This window comes from Symphalangus syndactylus, chromosome X (genome assembly GCF_028878055.3).
Source record: "Symphalangus syndactylus isolate Jambi chromosome X, NHGRI_mSymSyn1-v2.1_pri, whole genome shotgun sequence".
Taxonomy (NCBI): Eukaryota; Metazoa; Chordata; class Mammalia; order Primates; family Hylobatidae; genus Symphalangus; species Symphalangus syndactylus.
In genome coordinates this window covers 61,390,747-61,407,664 of record NC_072447.2, presented here as the reverse complement: position 1 = coordinate 61,407,664, position 16,918 = coordinate 61,390,747, and the positions used below count along the sequence as shown (strand labels likewise).

Genomic DNA, 16,918 nt, shown 5'->3' with positions numbered 1-16,918 from the left:
GATCCCGCTCTCCCCAGTCCGGCCCCTATTCTAGGTTGAGTCCAGCCTCCGCCAATCAATGCAGAGCCAGGTTCCTCCCCTTTTTAACTCTGGCCGCAGTTCAACCCTGCCCTCTGAAGGCATTTCGTTTCTGCCACTCAATGCTCCTTCGTGTGCCTGGCAGCCATCCTGCCCTCCTACCTCCGCTGTGTTCTAAATTCGTCTTCTACCCAGCTCTATGGTCTCTAACCATAGAATTGCCCTGCCCGCCTACGCGGAGCCCAACCCGACCCACTCCCGCCGGCTGCTTACGCCCTTTTCTATACAAGTCCTGCTTCCGCTGAGCAGCGTGGCGTGCGGCACCGCCCCCTTGGTGTTTTGGCAGGGGGTCTAGAAGTCCCTCATCCGCCAATCAGAAAAACAGGGCCACCCACCCCCGTCCTTGGAGGCGTCCATCAATCCCATGTAAGCCAATCAATGTGAGGCAGACCCCCGCCCCTCCCCGACACACGCCCCGAGCCTCGTCAGTTGCTCACAGTCCGTCAGTACTTAAACCAATCAGCGTGGAGCACCGGGAAGGCCGAACGGGCCTCCTCGGGACTCCAGGGGCCGTGAGCGTTCCATCATTTCCCCTTAGGCCAATCACGGCACAGCTCTGTGGGGAAGGGCCCGTCCCCCAACCCCTCGAGGCCTTGCGGCCGATTAATAGCGCTTTGGCCAATCAGCGAGCGGCGGGACATTGGGCTCCTCCTCCCCGGGCCCACGTGAGCTGTAGGGAAACGCAGGGGCGGCTTCTAGGTGCTGCCGCCGCCACCGCCACCGCCACCGCCACCGCCACCACCACCTCCACCGCCGCCTCGGAACCGAGGCCTGGGGGGCGGTGGGGCCGCGTATGGAGCCCCCGCCCCCCGGAGCTACCAACATTTCCAACGCCACCGCCACGCTACACACAGGTGAGCTCTGGGCCTGGAGGGTGGAGGGCCCCGTCCGTGACCCCACGTATCCTTCCCGCCCCCGCGCAGAGGATGTGGCTTGGCCGGTGGCCTGCTGGTGTTCGACTCCCCGCCGCCACCACCACGACTGGTGGACCTGCGTGTGGCATTGCTCAAGCCCTTCGTCCCTTGTAGTGGATCTGACCGTGGCCTAACCTCTCTCTCCCGTTGTATAATGGATCGATCTGCGTGCTTATGTTTTTCCCCACGCCAACTTAGGGTGGACTCGTCCATAGGCTTTCCCCCTACCCCCACCCGCCCCCCACCCACCACCACTTAATAGGGAGCTAGCCTGTGACAGTGTTCAGCCCCCTTAATAGTAGGTGTATCTGAGTGTTTGGATTTCTCCTAGCCTCAACTTTCAGGAGACCCGTCCGTGGCCTTGTTTATTCCACCCCTCCTGTACATTGTAGGGAATCAATCCGTGGCGTCGCACTCCTCCGCATCCCTCTTTAACAGTGAGTCTACCTGAGTTTGTATTCCTGCCTCCTCCAGTCCCCCAGTGCATCAGTCCATGGCTTTTTTCAGAACACCCCCCCCCACCACCACCACCACCACCACCATTTTATAGTGGATCAGTCTTCATGTTTGGATTCACGTCCCTTTAGCTATCAGTCCATTGCCCTATCTGTCTTCTCTTTTTTGTAGACTGTCGCTCTAGCCCTTGGGGTTCTCTCTTCTTTTTAATAGTGGGTCAGTTTAGTTCTTTATATCTCCCTATTTTCAGTAGTTCAGTCCATAGCCTTTTCCCTCTCTGCTTTGAATCAGTCTGTGTGATGGCTTTTCTCTCCCCTCACTGTGGTGCAGGAGTCTGTAAGGTTTTCTGCTTCCCTTCCCCTCAGACGATGAGCCTCATCACCCCTCCCTTTGCAGTGGATCTGTTCATTGGCCTTCCTCCCCCACACCCCTGTATGCTTGCACAGTCCTCCGCATACCCTCCCGTGAGTCCAGTGCTTCGTAATTGGGGGAAGGTCGGCCGTGTACTTTGAATTTCCTTCTTTTTTTTTCCCTTCCCAGAAGAGAACGTGCTGATCCTCTTTTCCTTGTGGTGGAGCACGGTATGGCCTTCCCTGTCCTCTACCTCTTAATAGTGGGTCAGCCTGGTCACACTCGTAACCACAAAGACCTTCTGCCTCACTACAATAAGTGAATACATCAGCGCCAGTGATGATAGTAATGCCAATAGGAGCTAGCGTTTATTGAGCACCTGCCGTGTATCAGGCAGAGTGTTTCATATGAATGAGTTCCTTTAATCCTCACCACAACCCCATGAGATAGGTAGTGAGGGAGCTGGGCCATAGGGAGGTTAAATTCTTTACTCAAAGGTGGCCCAGGAAGTACTCAGGACACAGGATAATTTTTGAGGCTCCCCTCCTAGATCCCATCCCACCCCACGTGAGGCCTCAGTCCTTAAAAACCAAATTAGTTCTCACCTCCAAGCTTTTGTTCTTGCTGTTCTCTCTGCCTGCAGAGCAGTCTTCATTCCCCACCTTCTCTCAGCACCCACCCACCCCCCAGTCCCAGCAGCTGTGTGACCTTAGATGAGTGATTTAACCACTTCCTCTCTGTGCCTTTTTCTTCATTTGTGAAATGGGGGATCAGAACTAGAATCCCTTCCAGTGTAAATAAATATTACCTGTGAATTAATGGTAAAACAAGTAACCTTTCTAGCATTACCGCCTATACCTTCCCACCCCCTTACTGTGCTCCAGCCACACTGGTTCCACTACACAGCTCCTCAAACATAGCAGGCATGGGCCAGCCTCAGGGCCTTTGCATTGGCTGTTCTTTGTGCCTTGAACACCACCCCCAGATCTCTGCATGGTTCCTTTCAGCACTCTGTTCAAATACCAACCCCCAAAGGATGTTTACCACACTATGGTGTGTGGAATGCAGTATAAAAAGATACATGTATGAAAGATGTTTCTAAGAATGCCAGTTTATATATGAGTAAGGGTTTTCCTCCTTTTCAAAAGGATGTGTTCACAAGACTGAGCTACGTAATATGCTCTGTGAAGGTACAGGTATAAAAGCTGTTTCTAAGAGTGTTAGTTGTATATGTGAATAAGGACTGTGTTGTTTCATTGAAAGAATGTGTTCACAAAACTGTGGTGTGTAGCTGGGCACAGGGGTGTGCACTTATGGTCCCAGCTACTCGGGAGGCTGAGGTGGGAGGATCGCTTGAGCCCAGGAGTTCCAGGCCAGCCTGGGCAATATAGCAAGATCCCTGTTTCTGGAAAAAAAAAAAAAAAAAAAACAGTGGTTACTGTGGTGTGTGTAATACACTCTCCTAAAGGCACAGGCATAAAAGATGTTTCTAAGAGTGATTTGATTTTGTTGTACCTGGGTAGTGTTCTTTCATTAAAGATTGTCACACCATGGTGCTTGGAATATACTATACAAAGGCACATGTATAAAAAAGAAGTTCCTAACAATGCTACTTGTAAAAACAAAAAAAGTCAACCCCTCCCTGACCATCTGAAGCTGCACACCCAGCAGGGCTCAAGCCAGGTCTCTCCTTTGTCCCGTTGCCCTTTATCACTGTCTGACACACTGTGTGGGTTACTTGTTTGTTGTCTGTCTCTCCGCATTAGAATGTGAGTCCCATGAGTACTCAGTTTTTGTCTGCTCATTCACTGCTGTCTCCAGCAACTGAAAATGTACCAGGTAAACAGCAGATGCTAAATAAGAATTTATCTCTTGAATAAATGGGAAAAAGATAATTGGAGACACCAGTGTAGGGGTCAGATGGGGAAGAAGAAGGGACATGAGAGCTAGTTAGTTGGGACTGTTCCTTCAACCAACCTTTACTGAGCCCCTCGTAAGTACCAGGCACTCTTCTAGGTGCTGGAATATGGCAAGGAACGAAACAGGCCGAAATATCTGTGCTTGTGGAGCACACATTTATTAAAAGTTGGGGAGGCTGGGCGCGGTGGCTCACACCTGTAATCCTAGCACTTTGGGAGGCTGAGGTGGGTGGATTGCCTGAGCTCAGGAGTTCGAGACCAGCCTGGGCATCACGGTGAAACCCTGTCTCTACTAAAATACAAAAAAAATAGCTGGGTGTGGCGGCGTGCGCCTGTAATCCCAGTTACTTGGGAGGCTGAGGCAGGAGAATTGCTTGAACCCAGGAGGCGGAGGTTGCAGTGAGCCAAGATTGCACCACTGCACTCCAGCCTGGGTGACAGGGCGAGACTCTGTCTCAAAAAAAAAAAAACCAAGTTGGGGAGACAGACTATGTGAACAAAATAAATAAGTAAAATTAGCATAATAGACAAATGCTGAGAAGAAATAATGAAATAGGGGAGGTAGGAATTGAGTATTGGGGGTGGTTGAAATCTTAGGCATAGGGAAGGTGACTCTTGAATTAGGGCCTCACAGTGGAGAGGGAGGGAGCCTTAATGTCTAGGGGAAGAGCATACCAGGCAGAAGGAAGCGCCAGTGCAGAGGCCCTGAGGTGGGATGGTGCCTGCCATGTTCAAGGAACATCAAGGCGGCCAGTGTGGCTGGAGCAAAGTGCAGGGAGGGGTAGAAGGTGAGGTCACACAGGTGATAGGAGCCAGATAGTGCAGGTGATACATAGGATAGGATTGCAGGGGCAGGGGGAGAAGGATGACACACTAGCTAACAGCTAATATCTGTGGAGTATCTGCCACACATCAGAGGCACTTTTCTGTTCAAATACCAACCCCCAAAGGATATTTACCACACGGTGGTGCCTGGAATGCAGTACAAAAAGATACATGTATCAAAGATATTTCTAAGAATGCCAGTTTATATATGAATAAGGATTTTCCTCCTTTTCAAAAGGATGTGTTCACAAAACTGAGCTACGTAATATGCTCTGTGAAGGCACAGGTATGAAAGCTGTTTCTAAGAGTGCTAGTTGTATATGTGAATAAGGACTGTGTTGTTCCACTGAAAGAATGTGTTCACAAGACTGTGGTGTGTAGCTGGGCACAGAGGCTGAGGTGGGAGGATCACTTGAGCCCAGGAGTTCCAGGCCAGCCTGGGCAACATAGTGAGATCCCCGTCTCTGAAAAAGAACCCAAAAAATAACCACTGTGGTGTGCATAATACACTCTCCTAAAGGTACAGGCGTAAAAGGTGTTTCTAAGAGTGATTTGATTTTCTTGCACCTGGGTAGTGTTATTTCAGTAAATATTCATTGTTACACTATGGTGCTTGGAATATACTATACAAAGGCACATGTATAAAAAAGAAGTTCCTAACAATGCTACTTGTAAAATCAAAACAAAAAAAGTCAACCCCTCAAGTCTTTTACAGAAGTATTTTACAGAATTGACACAGTTAATCCTCACAGAAGCCTCGGAGGGTAGGTGTACTTTTGAGAATATTTGACTTTGAGAGTAAAATATCCCCATTTTACAGATGAGGAAACAAGCACAGAGAGGCTGAGTAACTTGCTCAGGGTAACCTTGAGCCAGAATAGCCAGAACAGGGGCAGAGGAACATAAGGCTGAAGACTCAGAAAGAAGAACAGATTTGCAAGGGCAGGCAGGTTATTTGGCACCTTTGATCACGCAGAGGAAGAATGAATTCTTCCTGGAACGCGATGATTGTGTAATTGAGTCCATGAAGTGAAGGAAGAGCTCTCCCTGTGGGGAGAGCAGCCCGTGCTTACCCTCAGAGGTTGGAACTGTCTCGGGAACGGTAGATAGTTCAGGGTGGCTGCCTCAGAGCCTTTGTACATGCCGTTCGCTCCGCCTGAAGGCCCTCCGCCACAGAGGGCAGCCTGGCTTGCTACCTCCCCTCCTTCAGGCCAGGTGTCACTTCCTTGGGGAAGAACTCCTTGTACACCCTGTGTAAAAACAGCATTCCTGTCACTCTCTAGGATCTTACCCTTCTCTGTTTCTCTTCATGGAGAATTGGTGGTGTAAGGTGATTACTCACTAGAGCCAAACCACTTAGGTTTTGAATTCCAGCTCTGCCAACTTCCAGCTGTGTGACGGGGCAGGTTACTTCTCTGTACCTCCATTGCCTCATGTGGAAAATGGGGGAAATGATAATCCCCACCCTTTAACGGTGGTTTGAGGATTCAATGAGTTAAATGATTCAAAGAATGTGCAGCCCACGGTAAGGATCGTATGCCTGGCTTGCATTTTTAAATTATTAAAATGTATTCATAGCATACCCGTAGATGTCTGACAGGCCTCTGAAACTGACCATCTCCAAAACTGGCGTGACCCCCCTCAAAACTTACTCTCCTACAAGGCTCCCACCTCAGCTGACCACAATGCTGTCCTTGTGGGTGATTAGGCCACAAACCTAGACTCACCCTGGACCCTTCTCTCACCTCCCCCAGGCATGCTATCTGTCAGCAAGTCCTATTCTGTGTTCAGGCTTTCTCCAGACCCCAGCTACTTCTCGCCAGCCCCACTGCTACCACCATCATCTACCACAGTGGCTTCTTCAGCCCCGACAGTCTGTTCTTCTCACAACCGCCAGGGGGATCCTGTTGAAATCTCAGTCACAGCCTGTCATCCCTCTGTTCACAACCCTCTTGTGGCTCCTGTCTCACTCAACATCCTGACAGCGCCCGAAAAAGCCTGGCTCAGTCTGGCCCCTGTCACTCTGTTTTCCTCTCCCGCTGCCTCCCTCCTCTCCCCCGAACCCATGCCGGCCTCCTCTCCCCATGTCACCTGCCAGGCACTCTTCAGCCTTGGGCCCTTCACACCAGCTGCCACTTCCACCTGGCTTACTGCTCTCAGATACTCACGAGCTCAGTTCCTTCACCTCCTTTTGGTCTCTGCCCAGTTGTCCCCTCCTTGGTGACTACTCTCCCCTGACTCTCCATGTGAAAGTAACAGCTCTCCCCTGCTTGATTTTTTTCCCATAATCCTTACCACCATCCGACGCACTCTTGTACATGTTTGCCTTGTTTCTCATCTGCTTTCTCTGCTAAGATGTCAGCTCCTCTGGAGCAGGGATTGTTGTCTGTTGTGTTCTCGACTGTATCCGCAGCACCTGGCCCACAGTAGGCACTCACCAGTTGCTTGCTAAGTGAAGGAGATGGAAAGAAGTAAACATATCCAAGCAAGGCAGATTACTAGAACTCTTATGAGGGGTCAAGTGGGAGAAATGACAAAATACAAAGCCCTGTGTGCTATTGAAGCTGGAAGCCCACCGTCACCTTTCACTCAGCTGATAGGTTCTGTTGCAGCTAAAAGAAGAACTGGTAAAATTGCCTGTCTTTGCCACCAGGAGTCACTCTGAACTCTTTGGACTTCTGAAACAAGCCTGCCTGCAAAACAAATTCAGTGAGGTCTCTGGTGACAGGACTCTCTAATCGGACACTTCATGGCTTTGTGACTTGTATAATTGAACAGGAAGCTCATGTTTATTTCCAGTTTGCTCTCAGGAAAGAAAGCAGTAATGGGGTGACAGGGAGGATCCTGTTCTTTGAGGGACATGCTGAGAGGGAACAGTCAGTGTGAGGGGCCATTTAGCCTAATGGTGAAACACTTAGTCAACTGGAACCTGACTGCCTGGCTCCAAATGCTGGCTCTGCCACACGTGGCCTGTGGGAGGTACGTAGACATTTGTGCCTCCGCTGCCTCATTTATAAGTTAATGACAGGAAGACTACCTACTTCTCAGAGGCGTGATCAGGGATAAATAAGTCAATGCCCATTAAAAAAAAATAACAGTACAGGTGTACATGCCCTCACCCAAAACCCCTGGGGCCAGATGTGTTTCAGAATTTCCATTTCTTCACATTTCAGAAAGGTAACATGATGCATATACGATGTTACATAACACCCCTTAGTAAGCTCTGTAATCGGCTGTGTTCATATTTCTGCAGCAAAATGTATGAACACTCGCACTAAGTGAGAATCAATAAAGACCAGAAAGGGCCTTGTTTCATTTCAAATCAGGTTTTGCCGCCAAAAGAGTTGTAAGAAGCTTTCTTCCTTTAGAGCATTTTGGATTTTGGAATGGCAGATAAGGGACTATGAACAAATCAGAAACTAATATTTAGAGTTTATCATACACCTCAGGCATATAATATTTAATCTATACAATATCTCTATGAGCTAGGTATTGTTATCCCCATTTTACCAATGGGCATATCATTATCCCTGTTTTACACATGAGAAAATTGAGGTACGAAGAGGTTAAAGAATATCAGCCAAGCATGGTGCCTCATGCCTGTAATCCTAGCACTTTAGGAGGCCAGGGAGAAAGGATTGCTTGAGCCTGGGAGTTCAAGAACAGCCTGGGCAACATAGACCCCATTTCTTAAAAAAAGAAAAAGAATATGCCCAGGGTCACACAGCTAATAAGTGGCAGAACCAGGATTCAAACCCTGGCAGTCTGGCCCTAGTGCCTGGGCAGTTGTCCAGCAGGCCATATTGCCTCTGCTTAGAACAGTGCCTGATGTGTATTAAGCTCTCAATAGATGTTAATTATTGCTGTCATCAAGAAAGAGAATATTCAGGGCCAAGCACGGTATCTCACACCTGTAATCCCAACACTTTGGGAGGCCAAGGTGGGAGGTGGCTCGATCACTTGAGGTCAGGAGTTCAAGACCAGTCTGGCCAACATGGTGAAACCATGTCTCTACTAAAAATACAAAAATTAGCCGGGCGTGGTGGTGGGTACCTATAATCCCAGCTATGCGGGAGGCTGAGGCACGAGAATCACTTGAACCTGGGAGGCAGAGGTTGCAGTGAGTCAAGATTGTGCCACTGCACTGTGCTCCAGCCTGGGCAACAGAGAGACTCCATCTCAAAAAAAAAAAAAAAAAAGAACATTCAGGGACAGTAATAGGACAGAGAGATCAGGCATTCAGTTTTAGGCCGGCTTCATAAAGGAAAGGACCTTTGGGCTGGGACTTGAAAGAAAAGAAAGACTGCTAGGTGGAAGAAGGAAGCCCCACGTGGAGTAAGCAGCCTTTGCAAGGGTCTGGCAAAAAAAAAAGAACCTCCTGAAAAACTTGACATTGATATGGTAGAAGATACAGATAATGTTCAAATGAGGAGAATGGAACTAATTTTCTATTCTTTCTGTAATAAATAATCACAAATTTAGCTGCTTAAAACAACACATTTGTTATCTTACAGTTCTGTAGGTCAGAAGTCCCACACTGGTCTCAGTGAGCTGAAATCAAGGTATTGGCAGGGCTGCGTTCCTTCTGGAGGCTCTAGGGGAAAATCCTTTTCCTGCTCATTCAAGTTGTTGGCAGAATCCAATTCCTTGAGACTGTAGGACTGAAGTCCCTGTTTCCTTACTGTCTGTCAGCTGACAGCCATTCCCAGCTTTAAGAGGCTGCCCACAGTCCTTGGCTCTGAGCCCCCCTTCCTCCATCTTCAAAGCCAACAATGGCAGGTTGAGTCCCTCTCACATTTTGAATCTCCCCTGCCTCTTCTGTCATCACATCTCTGAGCTACCTTTCTTTCTCCATCATCTGCTTTTCAGAGCTCATATGATTAGATTGAATTTAATCAAATAATCCAGAAATAATCTCCCTGTCTTAGGGTTTGTAACCTTAATTTCATCTGCAAAGTTCCTTTCTGCTATGTAATTGTAAATAACATACAGGTTCCAAGGATTAGGATGTGGAGCAGGGGTGGCATCATTTGGCCTACCACAGTCTGCCCTCTGACCCCTACAGACTCACATTTGTCTCACATGCAAAATACATTCACACCATCCTAAGATACCCACGAGTTTTATCCTGTCACAGGGAGCATCCCAAGCAAGACTGGGGAGCTAGAAGTTACTCTGGGAATGTTTAGGGAATGATGGTAGGGTTTGAGGACAGAGATGGAGAAAAGATGATAAAAAAAGGAATCCTCCTCCCACTGACCTCTGCCCCTCCTATGCCACAGCCTCTCAACTCAGCTGTTTGCTCTCCAGGTACCCCTGGGATGGCGTGAGCACTCCCCCAGCGATGGACCCATCTGTGACGCTGTGGCAGTTTCTGCTGCAGCTGCTGAGAGAGCAAGGCAATGGCCACATCATCTCCTGGACTTCACGGGATGGTGGTGAATTCAAGCTGGTGGATGCAGAGGAGGTGGCCCGGCTGTGGGGGCTACGCAAGAACAAGACCAACATGAATTACGACAAGCTCAGCCGGGCCTTGCGGTACTACTATGACAAGGTACAGTCTCTCAGACCAGGGCTGGGACCCCCCCCTTCCGACATTTATATCAGAGATTTTATTTTGTTTTAATTGCCATAGCTATGACTTTGAAAGCAATGTTAAAATTTATCAGTTTTTAACCCATCCGTTGGTACCCTCAGACCAGTATTGGGCCCCTAAACACTATCTCACCTACTTTCTTGTCTTACTGCTTTGGCAAAAACCATCACTGCATTATTAATACTGACTGTTTCTACTCCCACTCTGAGATGCCCAAAGTGATGCTGCCCTGCCATGCACAACATTTCATTTTCCTGCCATATTCCTATAGCCAACATTTTGAAAACACGGTTAATAATGGCTGGTCCTCATTCTGTCCTCTGGAACCCCTGGACCAGTATTGGGCTTCCCTAGTTATTTCATAGTCTTCTCTTATTCCAGAATATTTCATATTCCTAGAATCAAAACCTCCTTGACAGTATTATACCAACTTTTGCTTACTTCATCCTCTGGGACCCCCAACATTTTTAACTAATTGTTTTCTTGTCTTATTCCTTAAGCTAAAACCTCTGAAACAACATGTTTAATGCCAACTTCCACACCCTATCTTCTTAAATTCCCAGAGCAGCACTGGTCTACCCCAATATTTATATCAATTGTTTTCATTATCTTATTCCTACAGCTAAAATTTAAAATTTCCCCCATCCGGTCCTCTCAGACCCCCAGGCCACTACTGGGTTTCTCCTCCCCCCAATATTTATACCAGTTATTTCATTTTCTGAATCCTTCTACTGAAATTTCCCAAACAGTATTCATGAATATCCCTTTTTATTCCTCTTCTGAGAAACACAGGCCCACCCTGTGACATATCTGACCAGCACTAAGACTTCCACAGAATGCCCTAGTACCTCCACACTCCTCTTGCCCGCCCCCCCAAGAACAGCCGTGGTCATATGCTGCACCCCCTTCATGGTTTATGGCATTTATTCTATTTTCATATTTTATTCCTTGAGCTCAATCCTCCAGAACAGTATTAGTAATGAGGCTACCTCACTGTGCCCTCTGGGAACACTAGGTCATCTCTGAGACCCACCAGACCTGAAAAACGCCAAACATGCTCTGTGACCCACCCAAGCCAGCCTTGATATAGGCCCCCTCCCAATATTTACACCAATATTTTTAATATTCTTGTCTAATTGCTGTTAGTTACTTCATTTTCTTACCGCTTTAGCTTCAACCTCCACAGTGGTATTAATAATGAGGCCTTCTCACCCTCTCCTCTGCAGTGACCTTGCCCTGTTCCACTTCTGTGTCATTAGCTTCAAATAATCCTCTGTATTAATAATACATCACCCCATCCATCTACATTAATTTACTTTCTTCCAACATTTATATCAGTTACTTCATTTTCTTGTCTTATTGCATTTGCTAGTCTCCAAAACTGTGTCCTGACAGTCACCCACAAGGCCTGGCCCTGTGAACCTCTGGTTCTTGGAGCCAGGAAGAAGACCTGCTCCCACACCTACTGCCCTTCATGGGCCGCATTGTGAAGAGGAGCTACAGTGTGGAGGGAGTGGGAAAATCAGATAGACGGACCTGGAGAGTGACAGAGGGAGGCTTGGAAAGGGGTGGATGGGAAGGGGCTTAAAGAAAGAATTGTTGTGGAGAGAAGAGAGAAAGGGGAGGAACTGGGGAGGGATATAGATAAGGGGAATCTGGGGGGAGAGGAAAGAGGTAGAAACCAATGGGAGAGGAAATGGACTGAGAGGGAAACTTACAGAGGAGGGACGGGAAAGCCGGAGAGGAGCAAGTGGGAAGAAAGCCACTAGGAGAAGAGAAACGCCACTCCACCCCCCTCCTCCTCCCCTGACTCCCTGCCTCCAGCCTGCCCCTTTCCTCTAAGGCCCTCTGTTCCTCTCCTCCCTTCCTAGAACATCATCCGCAAGGTGAGCGGCCAGAAGTTCGTCTACAAGTTTGTGTCCTACCCTGAGGTCGCAGGGTGCTCCACTGAAGACTGCCCGCCCCAGCCAGAGGTGTCTGTTACCTCCACCATGCCAAATGTGGCCCCCACTGCTGTACATGCTGCCCCAGGGGACACTGCCTCTGGAAAGCCAGGCACACCCAAGGGTGCAGGAATGGCAGGCCCAGGCGGTTTGGCGCGCAGCAGCCGGAACGAGTACATGCGCTCGGGCCTCTATTCCACCTTCACCATCCAGTCTCTGCAGCCGCAGCCACCCCCTCATCCTCGGCCTGCTGTGGTGCTCCCCAATGCAGCTCCTGCAGGGGCAGCAGCGCCCCCCTCAGGGAGCAGGAGCACCAGTCCAAGCCCCCTGGAGGCCTGCCTGGAGGCTGAAGAGGCCGGCTTGCCTCTGCAAGTAAGGACTGGAATATAGAAATTCAGTAAGAGGAGGCGGTAAAGAGGAGGGATATGTAATCCCCGAATGACGAGGGAGGCTGGTAGAAGAGACATAGTGGTCCTGTTAAAGGAGATAATGGTGGAAGGAAGAACATAGACGTCTTCTTAGAAGAAGGGGTGAGGCAGAGAGCTACACAAATCCTGAGACAGAAAGGGGAGAATACTGTGCTACAGTTAGTAGCTGCCGAACATGTAGGTGCCTGGAATATGTTTGATGCACTGGTTCTCACACTCTAGTGCTCTACCTGTAAGGCTTGTTAAACCACAGATTGCCAGGCATGCCCCCAGAGTTTCTGAATATATGGGGCTGGGGAGGGGCCCAATAATTTGTATTTTTAACTTGTTACCAAATGAGGCAGATATTGCTGGTCCAGAGGAAGGTAAATTTTTGAGAACCGCTGTTTTAATGAATGAGGATGGTATCCCTCAGATTCCTACCCGCTTCAGGTTGTCTCACCCCAAGTCCCCTGTCCCATAGGAGGACCTGCCCCAGAGGAAGCCCTACTTCCTTGACAAAGTCCTATGTCCTGTTGGAGGACTTGCTCTGATGTGCAGTCATGCCCCGAGTACCAAGTGCCACCTTCCCAGCGAAATCACTGGGTGGCCCACAGGAGAATCCTGTGGCCCCAACAATCCTTACACACCCTCTTTGTGCCTGCTCCTCTCCCAGGTCATCCTGACCCCGCCCGAGGCCCCAAACCTGAAATCGGAAGAGCTGAATGTGGAGCCGGGTTTGGGCCGGGCTTTGCCCCCAGAAGTGAAAGTAGAAGGGCCCAAGGAAGAGTTGGAAGTTGCGGGGGAGAGAGGGTTTGTGCCAGAAACCACCAAGGCAGAGCCAGAAGTCCCTCCACAGGAGGGCGTGCCAGCCCGGCTGCCCGCGGTCGTTATGGACACCGCAGGGCAGGCGGGCGGCCACGCGGCTTCCAGCCCTGAGATCTCCCAGCCGCAGAAGGGCCGGAAGCCCCGGGACCTAGAGCTTCCACTCAGCCCGAGCCTGCTAGGTGGGCCGGGACCCGAACGGACCCCAGGATCGGGAAGTGGCTCCGGCCTCCAGGCACCGGGGCCGGCGCTGACCCCGTCCCTGCTTCCTACGCATACATTGGTGAGTGCCTGCGGAGGGGTGGGGTGTGTGGGCGCCAGCACCAATGGGATTGGCACGTGGCAGGTGACTGACAGGAATCAGAGGAGGGCGAGTGTGGTTGTCCCTGAAGAGGGTGGAGCCTTCGAGTGTGATTGACTGGGCTAACGCTGGGCTGGAGGGATGGGGTTTGATTAGTGAAGGGCAGGGCTGGTGACTTTCGTGGGTGGGACCGAGGGTCTTTCTGTGGGACTGTTTCTGGGTTGGGGTGTGGCTTAAGGAACCTGAGCAGGGCTTTTTGGTCTGGGATGTGCATATGGGGTTTCATGGGTGGGACATGAGTTGGAAGTTGACCCTGAGCTGTTGGGATGGTGACTTGAGAGGTTTGAGAGCAGCATTTGGATAGGGTCTTGTGGGTGGTCTTGACCAGTGAGGTCTCAGCAACTGAGGGTGGGCTCTCGGGAGTGGGGAGTGGGGGGTGTCTGCAGAGTTGAGAGATCGTAGGCATGGCCTCCATGGTTACCATCTAGGTGTGTGCACTTTGGGGAGTGACCTTGGGAGTGTGAGTGGGAAATCTGTGGTGGGGCTGGGACCAAGTCCCTTCCAGCGTCCCACATCTACTCTCTACTCACTTGAGCTCCGACCACCCTCTCCCCACAGACCCCGGTGCTGCTGACACCCAGCTCGCTGCCTCCCAGCATTCACTTCTGGAGCACCCTGAGTCCCATTGCGCCCCGTAGCCCGGCCAAGCTCTCCTTCCAGGTAGGATCCTCTTTCCCCATTTCGGACAGGGTGAGAGACCCAAGAATGGCCCCCATCTGTGACCTCTCCCTCTTTTTGCCCCCAGTTTCCATCCAGTGGCAGCGCCCAGGTGCACATCCCTTCCATCAGTGTGGATGGCCTCTCGACCCCCGTGGTGCTCTCCCCAGGGCCCCAGAAGCCATGACTACTACCACCACCACCACCATCACCCCTTCTGGGGTCACTCCATCCATGCTCTCTCCAGCCAGCCATCTCAAGGAGAAACATAGTTCAACTGAAAGACTCATGCTCTGATTGTGGTGGGGTGGGGATCCTTGGGAAGAATTACTCCCAAGAGTAACTCTCATTATCTCCTCCACAGAAAACACACAGCTTCCACAACTTCTCTGTTTTCTGTCAGTCCCCCGGTGGCCGCCCTTACACGTCTCCTACTTCAATGGTAGGGGCGGTTTATTTATTTATTTTTTGAAGGCCACTGGGAGGAGCCTGACCTAAACTTTTAGGGTGGTTAGGACATCTCCCCCACCTCCCCACTTTTTTCCCCAAGACAAAACAATCGGGGTCTGGCTTGAGAACAACCTTTCTTTCTTTATTTCTCAGCCTGCCCTTGGGGAGATGAGGGGGCCCTGTCTGCATTTTCGGATGTGAGTAGAAGAGCTAGTTTGTTTTGTTTTATTATTCCTGGCCATACTCAGGGGTCCAGGAAGAATTTGTACCGTTTAATGGGTTGGGAGTCTTGGCCAAGGAAGAATCACACCCTTGGAATAGAAATTTCCACCTCCCCAACCTTTCTCTCAGACAGCTTATCCTTTTCAACCAACTTTTTGGCCAGGGAGGAATGTCCCTTTTGTTCTTCTTCCCCCTGAGAAGCCATTCCTTTGTCTGCCAACCTCCCTGGGGTCCTGCCTGTTTCCTCCCAATGGAGGGTTTTTTTGGGGGGTGGTCCCCGTCTGGGGGGCCCCTCCAGCCAGTACTCCAGGTCTCCCTGTCTCTCCCCCGCTGCCATTTTGATAGTATAATCTATTTTTAAATGGGGCTTTTCAATAGGGGAGAGGGAGTCATCTCTTCCTATATTTGGTGGGGTGGGTGGGAAGGAAGGGATTTGGGGGGGAATCTTCCTGCCGCCTCCCCCCCAAGTGTTTATTTTTGATACCAAACATGTATTTTCAGTTCCCTCCCTCCCAGCCCCCCAATTTCCTGCGGGCGGGTACAAAGGACCCTTACAATGTCCCTGGAGTTGGGAGGGAGGAATGGGGGACATAAAGCCTGTCCTGTCTCTATTCTAGGCAAGAGAGAGTGGGTTCAAAAGACTCCTGGGCTCACCTGTTAGCGCTGGCCCAGCCCAGGCCTTGGGACCTGGGGGTTGGTGATTTGGGGGACGGTGCTACACTCGTCTCCACTGTTTGTTTTACTTCCCCAAAATGGACCTTTTTTTTTTCTAAAGAGTCCCAGAGAATGGGGAATTGTTCCTGTAAATATATATTTTTCAAAGTGATGCTGGAGGCTGCTGGCACTTTTTCTCTGATGTTGTCAGGACTAGCTGAGCGTGACACGCATGACTGTGTGTGGAGGGTGTGAGGCAGAGGTTGATCATGAGAGAAACGGTGTGATGGCGTGTGTGAGAAACAGTAGTAGGGACTGCATATCGGTAACCATGTGTGTGTCAGAGACGTGGAAAGCTGTGATTGTGTGTGAGAGAGTGCAGAAGTTGTGACCACAGACTTCTGATGATGTGTCTGTGTGGGAAATTGTGGCTGTATTTCATAAGATTACTGAGCCTGGATGAGTAGTCAAGGTACTGTACAAGAACCTGTGATGGTATGCACAAAATAATGCCTACAAGAAGGAAATGGGGACTGCAGCCCTGTCACTGTTTGATGGTGAGCAAGACAGACTGGGTGACCAAAACCACATGTGAGAGACTACGTGGGCATGAAACTACAGTAGAGCTTGTCAGGGATTGTGGCAAAGATTGTGTAGGTGACAAACCTCACTGTAGGCGACTCAACGTTTGAGAAATAGATGATGTACAAAACTCTTTACTTGAGGCTGTAGTGTCAGCTAAAGCCGTAAGACTGTATGGGTGTGAACTTGATTGTACGGGAGAGAATGGCTGGGAGACCAAACCAGTGACTGAGACCAAAGATACAAGATGGTGCAATTGTGTGTACGAAAGCAGGCGTGAGAGACTGTAGCAAAGACTGAGAAAACGAATGGCTGTGACTGGGAGAGTGTGACAGGCTGTGTGTGTGTACACCTGAAACTAGTTGCAAATCGATTTACCATTACTACCACAGTCTATCCCACAGGTTCAGGAACTGTGAGAAAGTGGGAGAGAAAATGACGGTGAGCCGGACGGAGCCACTGACATGGTGTGAGAGACCACGTCACTGGGCGTGCAAGGGAGAGGGACAAGGAACTGTTTATGAGAGACTTGGCAGTAGCAGTAACTGGAAGTCAGCAACTGTGGGAGAGGAACTTGACAACTGAGTGATGTCAGAGCATCAGGGGGTCTGTGAAACAGTTCATAAGAAACCATAAATCAGGGGCCATACAAAAGAGCTGAGCAAATGAGACGTGCCG

General features: G+C 49.9%; 2 protein-coding genes across 2 annotated transcripts in view; both read left to right on the top strand.

Moving 5' to 3' along the window:
- ZNF41 (zinc finger protein 41) overlaps window positions 1-16,918 on the top strand; it is a 333,150-nt gene that overhangs the window by 132,939 nt on the left and 183,293 nt on the right. The window lies entirely within an intron of this gene.
- On the top strand, window positions 672-15,830 carry ELK1 (ETS transcription factor ELK1). The gene is made up of 6 exons (XM_055269306.2): window positions 672-932; window positions 9,854-10,097; window positions 12,011-12,454; window positions 13,166-13,597; window positions 14,234-14,335; window positions 14,421-15,830. The coding sequence occupies exons 2-6, from the start codon at window positions 9,888-9,890 to the stop codon at window positions 14,517-14,519; spliced, it is 1,287 nt and encodes a 428-aa protein (XP_055125281.1). The 5' UTR covers window positions 672-932; window positions 9,854-9,887; the 3' UTR covers window positions 14,520-15,830.

Excerpts from the sequence above, each read along its gene's own strand:
- ELK1 (XM_055269306.2), top strand. The coding sequence starts at position 9,888 with ATGGACCCATCTGTGACGCTGTGGCAGTTTCTGCTGCAGCTGCTGAGA. Across the intron at positions 13,598-14,233 it reads TGCTTCCTACGCATACATTG|ACCCCGGTGCTGCTGACACC; the intron begins GTGAGTGCCTGC and ends CTCTCCCCACAG. Across the intron at positions 14,336-14,420 it reads CGGCCAAGCTCTCCTTCCAG|TTTCCATCCAGTGGCAGCGC; the intron begins GTAGGATCCTCT and ends TTTTGCCCCCAG.